At 41.2% G+C, this 13,780-nt stretch overlaps 1 protein-coding gene across 1 annotated transcript in view; it reads left to right on the forward strand.

Annotated features, from left to right (window-relative positions):
- LOC105281030 overlaps nucleotides 1–13,780 on the forward strand; it is a 70,186-nt gene that overhangs the window by 32,130 nt on the left and 24,276 nt on the right. Inside the window, exon 2 of the mRNA XM_011341949.3 lies at nucleotides 4,660–4,787. Within this exon, the coding sequence (XP_011340251.1) occupies nucleotides 4,660–4,787 (128 nt within the window). The remainder of the gene's footprint in view (nucleotides 1–4,659; nucleotides 4,788–13,780) is intronic.

The raw sequence follows: 13,780 nt of genomic DNA on the forward strand, positions 1-13,780 counted from the left end.
TGTATATTATTCTAGAGTTCTGCTATGAAATACGTAATCAGAATGAAAAAGTTCTAGCCGTTAGAAATTTTTTCTTTTCCAGAAGTTCTGAGTTGTTGTTATCATTATTTTTTATATTGCCTAGAGTTCTCTGCTATTGAAAATACCGTAAACTCAGAAATGAAAAAGTTCTAGCACTTAGAAATTTTAGCCTTCAGTGACCTTGAATGATTTTGACCCGTAGATCAATGTGCGCATCTTCAAACGCTCTACTAGATGGTACGTAAAAAAACATATACCATTTAAAAAAAACGAAGTTGACTTTCATATGACTTCTACGCGTCCACCTAATAAAAAATTATTTAGAACAAATTATGTATCCCTCGAAACCATGCAAGTTTGGTCTGACACATTTTTTTCTATCACCAATAACAGCCGAGATATTCAGGCCTGAATTAGATGACCTGTTTTAGGTGCCTCACCCTGTATTATACACTCTACAGAATTCTACAAGCTATCTTTGCCTTTGGCGCAATAAATAAATTTTACGGTGTTTGAGACAAGATACAAGATTGTTTAATATTCTTTGCGAGTAAAATGGGGACAAGATATCTTTTCGATATTCAGTGTTAAATATTTTTATACCTATATCTCAAATTGGGGAAAGAATTTTCTTAACAATCCAATACACTAAATAAATATAATAAATATATAAAAATATGTGATATTTTACCAAAATCATGATAATTTCGGAAGAACAATTAGTTTCTAAGCACTTTCAGAACATAATTCGGAATAATACGTTTACCTTGTATTGATGGAAGACGAGCGAAGGGTTATAACTCATTTATCCACAACGAACGCGCGAAATCCTCGCGGAAACGTAAGAACTTCGTTCATGCCTTTACCCCCATCGAGTTCTTCCTGGATGGCCGCTCGAGCTCACTCGAGACGAAGTTTAAATTGTTTTCGGAACAGCGGCTGCAGTCGCGAATGCCATTGTCGACAACGACGGGAGCGAATATTTGACAACTGCCGTCATCCTTATGCAAGCAAAGTTAGCTTTGCAGTTTTAATCGTTGTCCTGTCATTTTAATCAACGTAACAGTCGCAATTAATATAGGCCGTGTTCTTTAATCACGAAAAACGTCAAGTTGTCTAAAAACACCCTATGTGCCTTTTCAAAACTTTTGGTTGAAAATTTAAGGGCCGCCAAGCGAGGATCTGACGTGAAATCGTTTTTCACATGCGCATTCCGAGGTGGACCGAGGTCGCACGTCGATACGGACCTCCATTGTTTGATCGCAGGCAAATATTTGCTGGCGGATGGCGAAGTAGCAAAGTTGAGCGTGGATGGTTTACCTTATCGCAGCGCTGCGCACATTAACCATCCTTTAGTTCATATAATGTAGCGGACGAATTTGCGGCAGCTACTTTACCATTCTGCTACCCAGCTGCACCGATGCTTTACTGGCAAAGTGACGTCACAATAGCCGACAAATTGCACGAAAATTATGCTGCTAAATAGCGGTGCAACATAGACATTATCGAAATGCATAATCATCACCGTGTAACATGACGTCTCTTGGAGCCGAAACCACCGTGCAAAGTCAGCCTGCATTCATTTCGATTGATGAGCTCCCCTCGGTCCGCTTCAATCCCTTTAATCAATCAGCATAAAATGACGGGCGAGCAGAGATTTTTGGGGAGCGGAATATCGGGCATAGTTAAAGGCAATTAATTTCCCCGAGATCGCGCGGACACGACGTGTTCCAATCTCCAGAGTATCGAACGCGGTTTCGACAACTGGCTGGGATGCGCGATCAGCCGTGCATCCCCCTCGAAATAATGACAACGGCGAAATACCATCTCGGCACGTTGGCCGCGCTATCAATACTGCACGCCATATCCGGTGAAAATGCGGGTTCTATCGCGCGCCGGATACATCGGGGAAAAAAAATAAGCGAAGAGATAAATCATCCGGGCGCACGCTTGCTGGCTCGCTCGCTCGCCAAGCCGAGGAAAGAGATACGGGGCGGCACGTCCGTCTCTTGGGGAAATTTACTACCAATATTTTTCTTCCTCCCCCGAAAACGAGGGAGTCACGGGCTCGAATTTACGTGTCGCTTTACCGCCGGCTTCACCGCCGCCACCGCCGCCGCTGCCGAATCCGGCGTTCCTTCGTCGCGCGAGAAGAGTGACGTGGCTACACGTCTGTGTGCAACATTGCCTCGCAATATTGAGCGACACGGTCTCGAGACCGCGCGGATTCCATGGGATCCTATTTGTCCTCGCAAGCGGATTCGCCATCCCCCGAAATTCTGGCGGAAAGGTTTGTGCATCACGCTGCGTGATTTCGTGTCTGTTTGACGTTGATCGCGCAGTCGGAATTTGTGATGGATTCATGATCGAACATGTATCCTGCATTAAGCGACAGCTTATTGCTCCATCTGTACGCTTCATGATACCACGGTGAACCGATTCTCTTGATCGTATTGGATTATTGAATTTCAGCGTGCTTCAGCTGTTCATGACATTGCTGTACATAATCGGTCATAATAGTTGACTTTCTTCCAATGTTTGTCTCTGAAATGTCATGTTATGTAGAAATAATGAGTATCATTAAAGCATCACATTGGATCTCAACAAACTTTTAAGATATATTTCTATATTTTGAATTTAAAGAATTTAAAATATTATTTTATTATTCTCATTTATATTATTTATATTATTTAATTAGTCTCTATTATTTCGTATAATTCTGAAGCAGCGCTCTTATGATGGCGGCACACATGTTAAACCATCTATTGATACAGAATGGATGTATAAAATGATTTTCGGGAGATTAGGAAAGGAACGGTCGGGTGGTGCATATAGGAAACAGTCGAGCCAAGGATTTGGGTAGATTGTGTATCGAATTCCAAACGGGCGATTCGTGGAAAATTGGAAAAGTTGCCTCTTTATGGAGTCAATCGCAGTGCAGAGCGGGTGCTCAGTTAGGAGATGAGGCAAAAATATTTTATTGGAAATAGCAGAAAACACTGCCAGGCAAAAGGGGGTTTCTCTGATGCGAGGCGAGTGCTGATCCGCTTGGCTCTCGTTTTGGACTTTCGTGGTTTCGGGTATAATAGCATCGCTGCGGATTGATCTCGTTTCCGTTTCTTGCTGCCGGATCATTTTGCGGTGCAGCTTACGCAAGCCAGTCGAAGTTCACGTTCGAGGACTCGGCATTGTTGTTTTACATCGCTGCGGTTGCCAATAAAGAAATAGAAAGGGGCAATGCAATTTTTGCTTTACGTTATATGATTCGAAATTATACGAATATTTACAATTTCGGATGCTGCACACAAAAATCTCGCTATTTGAATACAAAAGGTGTCCAAAGTATAAAGATCTTCTCATGTAATTTCGCACTTTCGATTTAACATTATTCGATGTATGGACACGCGATAAAAAAGAATTTTCGTATTTCGTCAAAGACTGAATCGACAGCATAGCAAGCGGCGTTACGAAACATCATCCTCGATAAATTCTCAAGTTCATAAAGTTCTAACGAGGTTCCACGGTGGTTCACCTAACAAGAGTACCGTTTGCCAAGAGAGAAGATAGAGAGGACCTTCTCTCCTTCAGACTGCGTTAGAAATTACTGAAGTTCGCGAAGGACCTACCGCGAATTTGTGGCGCCGCTTCAAACGCTTTATTATCCTTATTACTCTTATCAATTATGTCTTATTTAATTTTCACTGGCCGTTCATCAGATTACAGAATATCTTGACTAGCATGTTGCAACGTGAAAATACTTGAGCCAGATCCAGTCTATGTAATGAATATAAATAAAAAAAGTAAGAATTTCATGAATTATTTATTTTTACATAATTCATTATTTAATGAATTATATTTTCTATTTTCCATAACTGATTGAATAACTTTGAAATTCATATCAGAGTTTTAAATTCACACAGCGATTATGTTTAATGTCTCACGAATCTCGTTGTTTCCCTCGTGCGAAGATCGAGAGCTTAATCTGCTGCGAGCTCGCAGCGAATCTTTCGCAATCTTTGTGTAGCGTCTCGTCTAAAATTGACGGCAGCATTAGCGCGCATGCCGTCCTCGTAAATCTCCCATTTTACGGATATGCATTATGTTTGCCGACGAAAAAGCTCGCCGATCGGTTCGAGTATGCGGAAAAGCGCAGTAAAACTTCTTGCTGGCATCATCAGAGAGCTTGACTAAGCTCGCGAAACAAGCTATCGCTCGCGCGAGCGGAACAAGCGGCGCCGGCAATCGAGGAGTTCTTGCGTTTACGAGGTACGATTAAGCGTTTTATGGGGTCCTATCAATTTTCGAATCATACTACGTTGGCGCACGGGGATTAATCAAATTACGAGTCGGGCCGGGAAAAGCCAGCTGTGAATTGTTCTCCATTTCATTGCAGCGGACGGAGTGTCGCGAAAGTGCATTCTCAGATCTCATGATTTATATTATAGTTCGCTCGCCGTTTACTCGAGAGAAAGAGAGAGACGCGACAGCGTCTCGATCTCGCATTGAGCACGTACAACGGCACGAAGAATTTCGCATTCTACCCATACATTTAATCCCGTACTCATATTCATGCAATTGCAGCGTGCTCTTCGCACCATTTCAGCGAGTCGACGATTAAATGTTATTTGTGTGTCACAGGTGTCGCACATGGTATTAGATGTTACAAATGCGGACAGTACAACGAGGGAGTCGGCAGCATTACACCGTGCATTAATAACACCGCACACATGCTGATAGACTGTTCAGCCTCGGACGAATGGTGCATCGTAAGTATAAAAAATAATTTCAAAGCGCGCGATCGCGATCCTCGACGCGATTTCCACGAGACGCTGGCAGGCATTCTCACGGAAATAAAAAGATGTGTTGATCTAGTACTTCGGCGCATTCGACATTCAATCGCGAAATTCAATTGTGCGATCTTTACTTTGCTCGTTGCGACGTTACGAAAATAGTCGAGCTCGCGGCTGATGAAAATGAGAGATTCGCCAAATTCGGATACCGTAAAAAGATAAATATTTCTTTCGCGAATAGACGTCGATGCGGCGCCAACGATCGCTTGACACTCTTCCAAAGTCGGCTATAACGAACGACGTTATTTACCTCTCGGCGGACTCGCCGATGTCGGATTTATGAGATGAGTCCGTGCAAATTGGCTCCGGAGTCTTCTGCAAGCTTGCACATCCGTTCGCCAGACAACCTTCAGCGATTTTCACCTTCTTTCTGAATACCGCGAAGCAGTTTTCCCGGATGTACCGAAGGGATTTTTCAAATTTAAAGAAATAACTCGCGCTCCGCGAAAGCAGAGTTGTAAATATTCAAATGATTACGTTGTTTAAATAATTCGAACGGATTCATGCATGAGAAACCTTCGATTTAACTTGGATGAGTGTTTGGATATTTTATATAATGTACTTAGTGTCTCATTATTTGTTTATTCGAAAGTTTCCACAAACACTATTTGTAATTTCCGGATTTATTTTAAAATCCTAATCTAAAATGATGTAATCTTGATTTGTTAATGTAAATTGATTTACGAGATACACTGCGCGTAAATAATTTGCATAGAAACTTTTGCATAAGATACTCTTTGCAAAAAGTTTGTACATATTTCTCTTGACGCGGTGAAATAATTCATGAAAGCCGTGCTATTGTATTTACGTGTCTCTCGTATGATGCATGGCGGATTCGGTTTTTCTCTTTCTTTTGCAGCAAAGCTATCCTCATTAATAAATCTGTCAATTCTTTCTTTCATCATACAAGAAAGAGAACAGCGTTAAGAAAAATAAAACGTCGGAAAGAAAAATAAAACATTAGTGTATCTATCCGATATATAATTTGCGCTGTGATTTATTTGACGAGATCTTTCTTCTACTTATTCTTTCTTGTATTTTTATTTCCAATATCTTGATATACTTTCTTCCGGATACATATAACGAGAAGGAAATATTGAGTTAGAGAAAGCAAACTCAGCAGACTGGAAAGTATATGAACCTAAAGACGTATCGAAACGGGAATAACCAATATCATTTCGTGATTTGAATAAGAGAATAAATGACTTGTGTTCATAATACGTTTGCATAATACAAGTGGCTGAAATCTCCTGAATTTGCTTCGAATGTTCCACGGAATCGGGTAAGGTAAGGCGGAATGGAGGTCGATGATGGTCCGTCTGCGGTATGACAATGGGAAACGAACTCCGTTTTGTCGGCACAGAATCCGACGGAATAGGTACGGGGAGTCTTCCCGCAGCTCCATGAATCTCGAAGTTTACACCCGCAGCGTTAATAAAATCGTACGATCTAATCAGCATAACGATGGGGATTTCCCTCGGGATCTTCTCGCTCTCTCGCTTTATCGAACTAAGTGAACTCTATAGAGCTGGTGTTCATCCGTGATGAATTCCCATGCTCTTCTTTCCATTCTGTCTCTCTCTTATATTTTTGCCGTCAATCGCTTTCTCGTTCACTCTCTCTTCTTTATCTGCTTTTCCGTGTTATTAAGTTGACAGTCTGCACACTAAATTTGAATGAAATAATAGAACTTAAGAACTTTAAATAGTAGAACTTCAAAGACAAAAAATTGTCAGGCGTTGTCTTTCGCGATAATACTTTAGAAGAATGACGAGGGACTGGTACAGTGGAAAAATCAATAAAATGAAATGGAATTCTACGTCCCCCCACTAACAAACTTGATTACTTAAGAAATCGTTAACTGTTTATTATCACACTAGCTTTTCTATTCATGCATTTTTACAATATGTATTATTATATCTCGAGTTTCAATTTTCTCGTGACAATTTCTTCTGTTTGAAGCCACGAATTCGTGTGTGAATTCGAATTATCATTCGCGATGTCACCTATTCATTGTTGGTCAGTTTGATCCCATCTTCTCTTCTCCGAACCTATTGTTCGGATACGTTGCGTAATCTCTTTCTTTCTTTCTCTCTCTCTCTTGTATTGTTTCGTGATCAGATCGCTGAAACACTCATTTTGAAAAAGTAAAAAGGCCAGACGGACCTGTTCCTGTCGTCGTCTGATTATGATTGGCAAACACTAACGCATTGTCCGTCGAATTAGTGGCGGCTGGCATTCCGTCGGTTATTTTCCGGCGTATTGAATTTGGGGGCTCCCACCGTCCGAGGTGGAGCCGATTGTCCGTAATTAAATGCTCGCCGTGCATGCGATCGTGTGCGACCTCCGAAGTCTCCTCGATTTCGAGGTAACCGACAATTCCCGTCGGCGGGGCGATGCCTCCGGGCCAAGGTGCATTCACTGCAGGCACTGCATTATTACGCGCTCTCGCATCGCATCCCCCTTAGTGCACCGTTGGGCATTCCGATTTGGTCTTCAAATTAGTGCCAATTGCATATATCACGACGTATTAATTAACATTTAGCCATATTATCGGTTGTGACAGGTTTGTGTTCGTGCACATCTCTCCTGAGAGTTCTCTCTCCCTCTCTCTCTCTCTCTTTCTCTCTCAAATCCACGATATCAGGCTGACAGGCCCGCTTTCGTACAAAACGGTTAAACTTTTGGCACGTTTACCATTTTGAAACCGATCCAATTATTCGATTCATCGCGCCGATAAGACCCGACTGCCATCGCTCTGGTGTCCTATTAACGAGCAACGAGCGTATGATTATCTTGAATTGGATAAAAACGGAGTTACATTAGTAATAAAATTTAATGTTGTGCAAAGATAACGCAAAAATTTTCATGAAAAAATTAAGAGTTTTAAAATTTGCCAATATTAATTTTTTATTTTGTAATTATCTCTTGAAAAACATTTTTATCAGTTTAAAATCTTTGGGAAACTAATGTTAATAATTGATCTAATTTACTTGACTGCTTCATTTAATAACGAAAATTATTATAATATACTCGTCAGATTTATAAATTGGCAACAAGAGTTATTCTCGATTCGATCGATTTAATAGCCTCACCAATCTTCACTGTTCATATTGAAATTTTCAATGCATCAGATGTCTTTGTGTTACCTTGATCCTAAAAATAACCTCGTTATCTTGAAGAAAAATCGTTGAAGAATTAAAAAAATTCTATTTGTACATTGACGATAAAGAGAAGTTGTTATTAGCTATTAATTCTGATTAAATATCCGCTCAGAGCTTTGCTGACGACATTCTTTACGTAAAAATAATCTTCTTTTAAATAACGGAAAATATTCGAGCTTGTCCAGCTATCATCATTTATTATTCATGGCGCTTACACTTTCGCAGGTTTCTTCTACAAGAACATGTATTATTGTGAGAAAATTTATATTGTATGAGGAACCTTGAGATAGAATACCTGAGTGTCTCGAGATTTTAAGATCATATTTATATTGCGACGAAAACGTTTTTGGTAATGAATATGACGGAACGAATACAGCATATTCTTGTGTCGTCCCTGTGCTCTACTTCGATTAAGAATACACGGCTTATATTAGTTCGTTTCATAAATTTCAAAACGGTTTCAAATCAAAGATGTCCAAATTACAAATCTTTACGATCGTGCAAGACGTGCATTGCTCAGCATATTTCATCGCAAAAATTCGCAGAGATTTTTTCTCGAACTCCTCCGTACCAAAGATGCTGCCGAAGGCACTTAGAGCGCTGACGAAAGTACCCCGAATAAATTCGCGATACCAAAAAGCGAAATGGAATAAGAGAATCCGCCGAACCAGCTTCGCTTCACCACCAGAACCGGATGGCTGCTCTCTTTATTTGCCGTTTGGCGGCGCACTGTTTTTCTCACGCGATTCGCTGGGCGCATCTCGCATCTGCATAGAGATTGGATGACGACTGGATGTACCTCGGTTGGGATGCGAGAGCTTAATATTCGTCCAGCGGCAAAATTTGCAGAAACGAGTGATGCGAAGTTAACGAAAAGCTCACACGTTCTTTTGTTTTCCTTGAACGATGAAAGTACTTTATTGTTCTCGATTAAGCAGATTCTGGAATGACTGCCAAACTCCGACGCGAAAGAGCCATTATTTAGTAAAATAAAAAAATCATGATTAACATTACAGTCAACTCTCGACTGTAAGACAGTCTCTCAAGATTATTTTGGCGTCTATCTCGGCGTCTTCTACTTCTGTCTCTACTAATATCTAAAATGCTTCAAAAATAGGATGAATTTCATTAACCATTTCTGTGAGGAATCAATACATCAATTGTTTCATCTCTCCGATTACGCGTGCGAGGCGTATATGAGCAGTAACGCATTTATTTGCCACAAGAAATGTAAGCCGAAAAATAGTACTTTAACTGACTCCAGACGGTTTTACGATCGATCTCCCGTTGATGTAAGATCAATAGCCCTTTATGACTTTCTTCATCATGGAGCATTATGGTTCAGCGTAGTGCAGCGTTTTAACGTCGCCATATCGGCGCGATATTAAATCTGCGATAGCGCTGAGTGCACTATATTTCTTTCTTTTTATTCATGCAAGACTTAGGCGAATTTATGCAGAAGAAATGCACGAAATTGGCGAATATTAAAAGCGCTTCGCCTCCCGCTGTTGCCGAATATTTATCTCATTTTTCATTCGTATAATTGCTCGGAATATTTCGTGCTTGGCAAAAGGTTTAGGGAATTCTATCGGCAGAATTCGTACGTGCCGTCGTACAATATAATTTCGTATCTTTATGGTATTCAATTAAGCTGCGGAACAATGCAATTGCCGAGCTGCTATCTTGGATCTAAACGACCGTCGGGATTTCCGCGGTTTCCGTTTGAGGATAATTTCGGTTCTTCGCAAAGAGAAAGAGAGAGTCAACCCCGCTGTTCTTGAGTAAGCAACCTCTTTCTCGATATCTTCAAGTACTCAAAGCTTTACCACTGATTTCTGATTAGCTTTTATTTACATATTTCACCAGGCGGTTTGCGTGCCGAGCTTTTTCATTAAAGAAAAGGACGAGGGCGTTTCTCATATTTCTTTGTGCGCAGCTCTCTTGAAAACCGAACGATTTTAATCAACGTTCAGCTGTGACTTATCGCTTTGACGGTGACGATGAATCATCGAATTTCATACTCTCACCTTTAACGTCACTGCAGAAGCTTGTTAGTCCCGGTAATAAAATCAGTCACCACTGATCCTACATTAATCTGCTTATGGTGAGCAATTAGCTGTCACGTAATGTCATCTTAAGCAACATTAATTTATTTAATTATTAACATATGATCAAGAACGTCGCATTTCCACGCATTATCCGAAGGTAACGCATTCATCTCGTCTCATAGACTCGAACGGGATTGAGCGGGAAGTGCAAGTGCTTTTACAAAAATTATTCTTCGATTGCGGCATTATTACGTAAGACCTCCGTAATAATGCCGGTGGCGCATGGGTCACAATGATAAATGATAAAATGTTCGGGACGTGGCACGCACAGCTGACGTGCACGGTCAGAGGTTCCGCGAGATCGAGCGCGAACCGGTTTTTCCGGACCGCGATCGCTCCGCCGGAAAATGGAGCACGTTTTCCCGCCATCCTATTCCTTGCGATTCATCATCTCCGGCCCGTTCTTTATGGATCTCTCGACTGGATGGGCCGAGTGGGCCTCGCATACGAACGAACAAACCGCACTGATTTTCACACGATGATATCGCGCCACATCCTGCAATGACCTTTCCACGATTATTGTTCGAAAGCATCGGATTCAGCGATTTAAAATGCATTCAAAACCCAAAATTGTATAAAACCATTCGACGATGATTGCATCGCCGGGAACTTCAATGAACTACTTTTGCGTTTTAGGGAGAATCTGGAAATAACTTAAAACGTTATAGTGACGTGGAAGGTGACTCATGACGCATTCTTGTTAATGCTAATTGCTGCTTTTCTCTTTTGTATCTTTTGAACTTTCCTCTCGTTCTTTTTTCTTCCTTTCTCTTTTTTTGGAGCGCTTCATTAAACGCGATTCACTCTACGTCATGGCTTGCTACCCGTGATTTTGTGCATCAGCAAGTCGCAAGCGATATAATCGACGAGTGAAGTGAGCTTTGAGAAGAGCAAATTGGGAATAATTACAACATATCACGTGCGCGGACGTAATTGCATTCTGTTTCACGTCAAATATGACTAAAAGCCCGCGCTTGTCGATGTAATCAAAAGAGTGCAGATTTATTATTACTTGTAATTAAATCATATCAAAATCCCGCCCATGCGTTTGCGACGCGGGATTTTCGTGCCAGCCGCACCGAATGAATGAGAGGATAAATTGCTGCCGTTAGATTTATTGTTGTTGCACAAATAATGAGGGCGTGCAGTTCAACTATAGTGACGTAAAGGGTCGAAACTTTGTTGTGATAATTGAACGATGGGCCACCGCAGCGCTCGCTGCTGCATCGGATTTTCATAACGCGCCTCTCGCTGCGCGCGGCGCTTTTTATAGAGACTGAAAAAAAGAAGCGAAAAAAGGGAGAGAGAGAAAACAATTCGGTCCGCCATTTTCGAGCCAATAAACCGTTGCGCGGAAGTGTGTAACAGTTTGCGCATTTAACTGCATCGAGCGTGACTGCGCGCGGAATTACGCGCTCGCAGAGAGACACGCGCATCGATAATTCAACCCCTGCCGATTTAATTGTCCATGCCCGGCGCAATCGATTTTAATTTTTTGCCCAACGCGATGATAACTCCGCGGGATTGTGACGGGAAGGCAAAACGACAGACTATAAATCACTCGCGAGAAACGAGAACGCGCAAGCAACACGTTCGCGCGGAGTTTTCCAGTGATGTAAGCTGCATGCATTATTTTTATGCTTTTGTGACATATACTCCGTGATAAATTAAGCAACGCGATCGCGTGTTTAAGCCGCTGTAAATTACGATGCAAGACACACCCACTTTGCGTCTGCAAAGGAATCGCGGATCCGGAAATCCCTCTTTCAGCACACCGAACGCTCGGACGAGTATAATTCTGTCGTCTGTAAATAGCGAAAGAAACTCATTTTCGCGATATTCGGATTTACTCCGTTATTTGCAGCGAGCCATTCAATTTCCCCTTCTCTATCCATTCTTCGCCTGCGCCCGGACTCTGTTTTTCCTTTTGCCAATATTTCCGGTTTGCAGTTGCTGTTCTTTTTCTGGCCCGCGTGCGCGTTTGCTTCCTGAAAACAGGCGATGCCTCTTCGTCGTCAGTAGTCGAATACTAGAAAGAAGAACAGATCGGGCATCGATCCTCTCGGAGTGGGATATATCGTCCTCTCGTTGAAACCCCGGATCGGCAGACGGCGCGGTCAAAATTTATGATTTTCGAATCGGCTAAAATTTGCTTGGAAAAATCACAATCACAGCGAGCAAATGGCCCATCATTTCTGTACGCCTATACAATAGGGATCACAGGGGATGAAACGATCAGGTCTGTCCCATCGGGGAAATATCCAGCCCAATCGTCCAAATCATTCCGGCTATTACCATTCAGATGTCGTACGATCAGATATAAGTGGCATAAGTTGGTATTATGTGAATATCAGCAATCATTCATATATCGAGCATTCATATATATTGCATGCTTGATCCTCGTTTATTTATACAAACTTGTAATTTGTTTAAAAAATGTGTGACGGTAAATGTTTCTGTCATCCTTCTCTATTTAATTATATCTTGATCTTTTGGTTCTTGTTTGATTCTTAAAGAAAATTAGATGTAGCGCGGACAATATTACGGTAAATTTATTTTGATTGTGTCAGAATCAGTTTCATCGACGTTAACTTTCGGCCAATCTCAATCTAAGTTAAACCAATATTCTGTTTTTAGAACTAAAACTCGAAAATTAAACTGACGCTCGCGGAACCGGCATTAACAGTTCTGCAACTTTTTCTACTGGAAACTGCAGAAAGCGAATAAAATTCCGGCTAGAATAAATAGAACTTCGGCGGCGGGGCCAGCCCTTCCGTTCGTGTAGGGGCACCCAGCGCCATTAATCTGGTAACCCGGTAGATCCTTACGTTGCTACCGGTGATATCCCTCTTTAAATTGAATGCCTCCCTCGTTCGTTATTCAGGTTTCCAAGGAATCGCCAGAATAGTGGCTAGAAGAAAAAAGTCGAAGGACAGCGCCGTTCAAACGTCGCAAAAGTGGCAGACAAAAATCTACAGTCGTCTCTGGCTTGGAAAAAATTTATAACGTATAGAGAGATTAATATTATATGATATATAATTAACCCCTTCGGCGGCATTGACGCCATATGGCGCGAAAAATGTATGTGTCCATGTCGGCATTGACGCCATATAGCGTCATTGTATTTTTTTCGATTGATTGGGCCGATCTTCATAAAACTTAGTACCCAAAAGCTTTTTGGGTCGCTGAATACGAATCCATAGTCAAAATTTCAAAATTCAAAATGACGGATCCAATATGGCGATCAAATATAATCATAAAATCAAAATTTGTTCGGAATGTTATTAAATCTGATATCTAAGGGTTTTTGGGACTGATGAATACGAATCTCAGATCACAATTCCAAAATTCAAAATGGCGGACCCAATATTGCGGTCAAAAAAGCAAAATCTATCTGAGTGTTATGAAAACTGGTATCCAAGAATTTTTTCAGTCGCTGAATTTGAGGTACAAAATTGCAAAATTCAAAATGTCGAACCCAATGAAATGGCACAAAATAAATAAAAACTTTTTTCACTGACTAAGTTTTTGGACGCATCTTTCCAAAGATAGTTTGGGTTCCCAATTCTAAGATACAAATACTTGTCAGTTTTTCAATTGTTCTTAAATAGATTTGGTGTTTTGACCACCATATTGG

Source organism: Ooceraea biroi, chromosome 5 (assembly GCF_003672135.1).
Source record: "Ooceraea biroi isolate clonal line C1 chromosome 5, Obir_v5.4, whole genome shotgun sequence".
Taxonomy (NCBI): Eukaryota; Metazoa; Arthropoda; class Insecta; order Hymenoptera; family Formicidae; genus Ooceraea; species Ooceraea biroi.